The sequence below is a fragment of the Corylus avellana genome, chromosome ca7 (assembly GCF_901000735.1).
Source record: "Corylus avellana chromosome ca7, CavTom2PMs-1.0".
Taxonomy (NCBI): domain Eukaryota; kingdom Viridiplantae; phylum Streptophyta; class Magnoliopsida; order Fagales; family Betulaceae; genus Corylus; species Corylus avellana.
Genome location: NC_081547.1, coordinates 9,167,176 through 9,171,375, shown reverse-complemented (window position 1 = coordinate 9,171,375; position 4,200 = coordinate 9,167,176). Strand labels below are relative to the sequence as shown.

The 4,200-nt window shown below is 34.0% G+C and overlaps 1 protein-coding gene across 1 annotated transcript in view; it reads right to left on the bottom strand.

Annotated features, from left to right (window-relative positions):
- The window catches only part of LOC132187837 (phospholipase D alpha 4-like), a 19,044-nt gene that overhangs the window by 3,599 nt on the left and 11,245 nt on the right, over positions 1-4,200 (bottom strand). Inside the window, exon 4 of the mRNA XM_059602273.1 lies at positions 3,450-3,985. Within this exon, the coding sequence (XP_059458256.1) occupies positions 3,450-3,985 (536 nt within the window). The remainder of the gene's footprint in view (positions 1-3,449; positions 3,986-4,200) is intronic.

The following is a 4,200-nucleotide window of genomic DNA, read 5'->3' as shown; positions in this document are numbered from 1 at the left end:
TTTTTATTTTATATTTTTTTATACAGTTTTAGTAAAGAAATAATGGATATTAAACTAAATAATTAAGGAGTGTATATGTTGCCTCCTCACTCCAAAACCTTGCTTCTCGAGCCTAAAATTTTGAACATTTCTCTTCCTTTGGAGGGACACAATCTTATTTGACTAGCTAGATTGAAACTACTTTATGGTATTTGAATTTTGATTAATATTATTTAATTAGTAAATTTTTATTTAACTACTATATACAATTAGATGACGTGACAGTAACAATCGGTATTCGTAAAAAAAAAGTGATGCTTCAAATAGATTTACTACCATTTCGTCCACTTGTATGAGAAGTATATTAAATATAATTATTCTTAAATTTTATTAAAAACACGTTGACTTTTGTTTTATATCTAAAAACTACTTAACCTGGCCTCTTATGTTTCATATAAGCATGCATGTACTTAATGCAGTCCAATCCATCACAGAAACAGATAAATTTGCAACTAATACTATCGAAATAATATCCTGGCCCCCCTTTGCAGCCCTAATTTCCTCATTTGAATAATAATAATAAAAAAAAATACTATCGAAATAATATGAAACAAATTACCTGAAGTGCATTTAGTTTTGTTAATTATGATAAGAACCCAATTGAGCCTTTTTGTACTCTAAAATTCTCGAACTCATAGCTTATAATAATCCATGTAGTTTTACGTAAATTCAAGAGAGCTAGGATGGAATATTTTATATCTCATATTTACTTATAAATATAATTAATTGCTTGAATGCCAACTTGTTAAATAGTAACCCAAATTGGTTCTCAATAATAATGTAAATGGAGGACGTAGCGGGACGGGCGGCAAATGTGCATATTCAATCTGTCTTTTTTTTTTTTTTTTTTTTCTAATTAAAAAGGTGGGAAGGGGCGACCAGTGTAGTTTCTCCTCTTGGGCGTTACCATCGGGGTTTCCATCCGCTGTGGAATGTCCGGTTTGAGCCATAGCTACTGCCTGGGAAGGCGAGCCTGTCACCACAACCCCACAAAGGTGTGAGCCAGTAGAGCCTCTTCAAAGTAGCATCTGGTTCACGCATCTACTACCGCAAGCGGATTCGAACACGCGACCACTAGGATGAAAGGAATTCTTCTACCAACTCAACTACCACCCTTGTGGTCAATCTGTCTTGAATGAAGATAGTGTTTTTGCTGAAGCTAAAAACAAACTTGTATTTTCCTGAAAAATACCAAATACTTAACCAAATTGTCCGTTATTGTCTCCAAAAGTATTTGGGCAATTTTTTAAAGATGCAAGATATTTGATTAAAGAACTCAATTTTATATATATATATATATATATATATATATGTTCAAGTAATTTTCCCACTTGTTTTGATCATTTTCTAATTTGTCATTTTGTCGGAAATTAAGGAAAAGTTTATATATAATTAAACGAAGATGTGGAGAAGAAGCAAAAGTTCATAATTTTAGTTCAAGAAGAAGGAGAAAACTTTTGTTTTGTTTCAAAATGAAGGCCTCTAGGGCAAGGCAAAGGAAGAAATGCGTAAACGCTAGTGCATGCAAGTTGATATATATATATATATATATATATATATATATATAAAACTACAAAGAGCCGCCGTATATATACAAGTGGTCTATAACTTATAAGAGATTTAAGCATAAACGTAATCAAAACGTATACACCTCGATCTAACTATAAATGTTGATTATTTGTATTGTACGAATTCTTTATAGAGAAATTTTCTTTTTATATTTTCTCTTAATCCAATGGTTAGTTAGAGAAAAAGATATACAGAGATGTACATATAACATGTCTCTTCTTTATATGATTCTAAAAAGATTTCACTCTTAAAATCCACCTGCGGTGCACGTAAGCCTATTCTGTCAAAAAAGAAGAAATTTTTTAGCGGATGGGTTACATTAACAATTTCAAAAACTTTGTTGGTGTACATTATCAATTTTTAACCATCGGAGATAAAATCAAAAAAGTAGTATAATTTCAGGGAGTAAAGTGTAATTTTCTTTTTTCTTTTTCCCAAAAATTAGCTCCATCAATTATCTTCAAATTTTAAACGTCTTTTTTTTTTTCTTTTTTTTTTTTTTAAATGAGAAATTACACTTTACCCCTCAAAGTTGTACTCTTTTTTTATTTCTCACCATCAGACCTCCTTGATTGGAAGAAGCAATGCCTTTGAGAGAATGATTCTACCACCTTGGCAAGAACTAGACACCCCACTATAGAAAGACTTTCATACAGATCTTTCTTATGGCTATTAGTTGAATGGTTTACAAAAACATAGATCCAGAGGAGAAACAACTACAGAAACTGTCCTTAGAAATGCATAAATGGCTACAAAATATATTTTCCTTCAGATGAACTCTTGCTTTGGTCTGAAGAACTAGGTTGCTTGTTTGGCTTGAGCTCCCCTCCCTTAGAAGGGATTCCCATGCATTAAAAAACTTCTAGTAGGCTAAATTGGCTTCTTCTTCAGAAACTAAAGAAGGGATGTCTTCAAGAGCTAATAGTTTAGAATAACCAAGGGAAAGCAAAGAATTAATCCAAGAAAATGTCAATTTGCTAAGGAAACGGGCCTGACCTAGTAAAAGTCTGCATGTAACGCCTCAAAAATTAATTAATTAGTAATTAGCTTCACGGTTCGTCTCTCAGCCTTATTCCACGAGGAACAAGACTTAGGAATCTTTACTCCTCGAAAAGATAGGATACTAAGCAACGGAAACATCAAGATTCTATAACATTAATGATTACAAACAGAGCATCTACCAAGGAACATCAAAATAGCTGAAATTACACTATACAAGTCATCTTTACAAGGGATCTATGCTATACCTTAATATGTAAGTATGCATAAAAGCTCTTAAGTTTATAACATCAATCAAAAGTACTAATTACCATGAGCACCCGCCGAATCTCACAATAAGTCCTCAAGCATTACTCGGATCAAGTCCTCCATCTTCTGCTAAACTATCTATAACCGTATAGTTATACATATGGAGAAAAAATTGTAAAGAATACAAGGGTAAGTCCGACGACTTAGTGAGTATAAATGCATATGATGGACCCATCATTAAATGATGAACTCAATTGTCTATAAAGCACATGCAACATTATGAGATGACAATTTATCAAGAATGCAATATATATATAATATATATTGTAATATGAGAATCATGTCATAGTTCAACAATATGGTTTACCCGAGATATTACCCCTTTCCAGTAAGGTTGGTTCTATCTCGAGGGATTTGTAATACAATGCCAATGCCCTGACCATTGTACGCTACCGTCCACCACTAGCAGCCCAACCAAGTCTAATATCGGGTGGCCCACGCTACTAGTAATGTACGTTCTGTAATGACCAACTATTAGGCAATGGTTGTGCCGGTCACGAAAACTACTGGATCCAAGGATCACACACACATACTTGACCATAAAGTTAACCTGTATATGTTGTTTATGCTATTCTCTTCTATGTCACTCTTTGTTTGTGACTCTTTCAGAATACTATCAAATATGATCTTCAACTCCAAGCAATCACACCCCTTCTCAAGCTCTTTATACTGGTTCAACAACATGGAATGAAAACTTTGTTCCTCGTACCCTGAAATTCCTTCCCCTTTCTCACTATTTTCAACATATTTATACCTGAGATTCAGCAGGGGTTTTTCGCATATCAAAATCTCAGATTTTCGCTTACGCATTTGATCCTGCTGGTCAAATTGCATTTCAAAGATCTTGAACAACATCATTCCTTCACTCTTGCTATCTTCTCCCGTTCTTTTCCATTCCTTTGACTCCTCCTCAATTGTTGGAGCTCTAATCCATAACCAATCAACAAAAGCAGTATCATTATCACCATTATCATCGGCCACTGCACTCTCATCATCAAGCACATGACTAATCTCTCCTCCCAGCCGGTATATTTGCAATTCTAGTGATAAATCATTGCTGAAAACAATCCTTTCACAAAACATATGATCATCTAATTTCAAAGTAGAGTCGTCACTATCAGAAAGTAATGCGCAAATTCTAGCTAGTCTTTCCAAGAGTCCATTTTGCGGAACTTCCAAAACACAACTCAAGAGTAATTGCCGGTGCTTCGCATAATCCTCAAGAGTCAATTTCGCATAATGTCAATGTTAGCAAAAGCCTAACAAGGCTCGTAGCAAAGCATT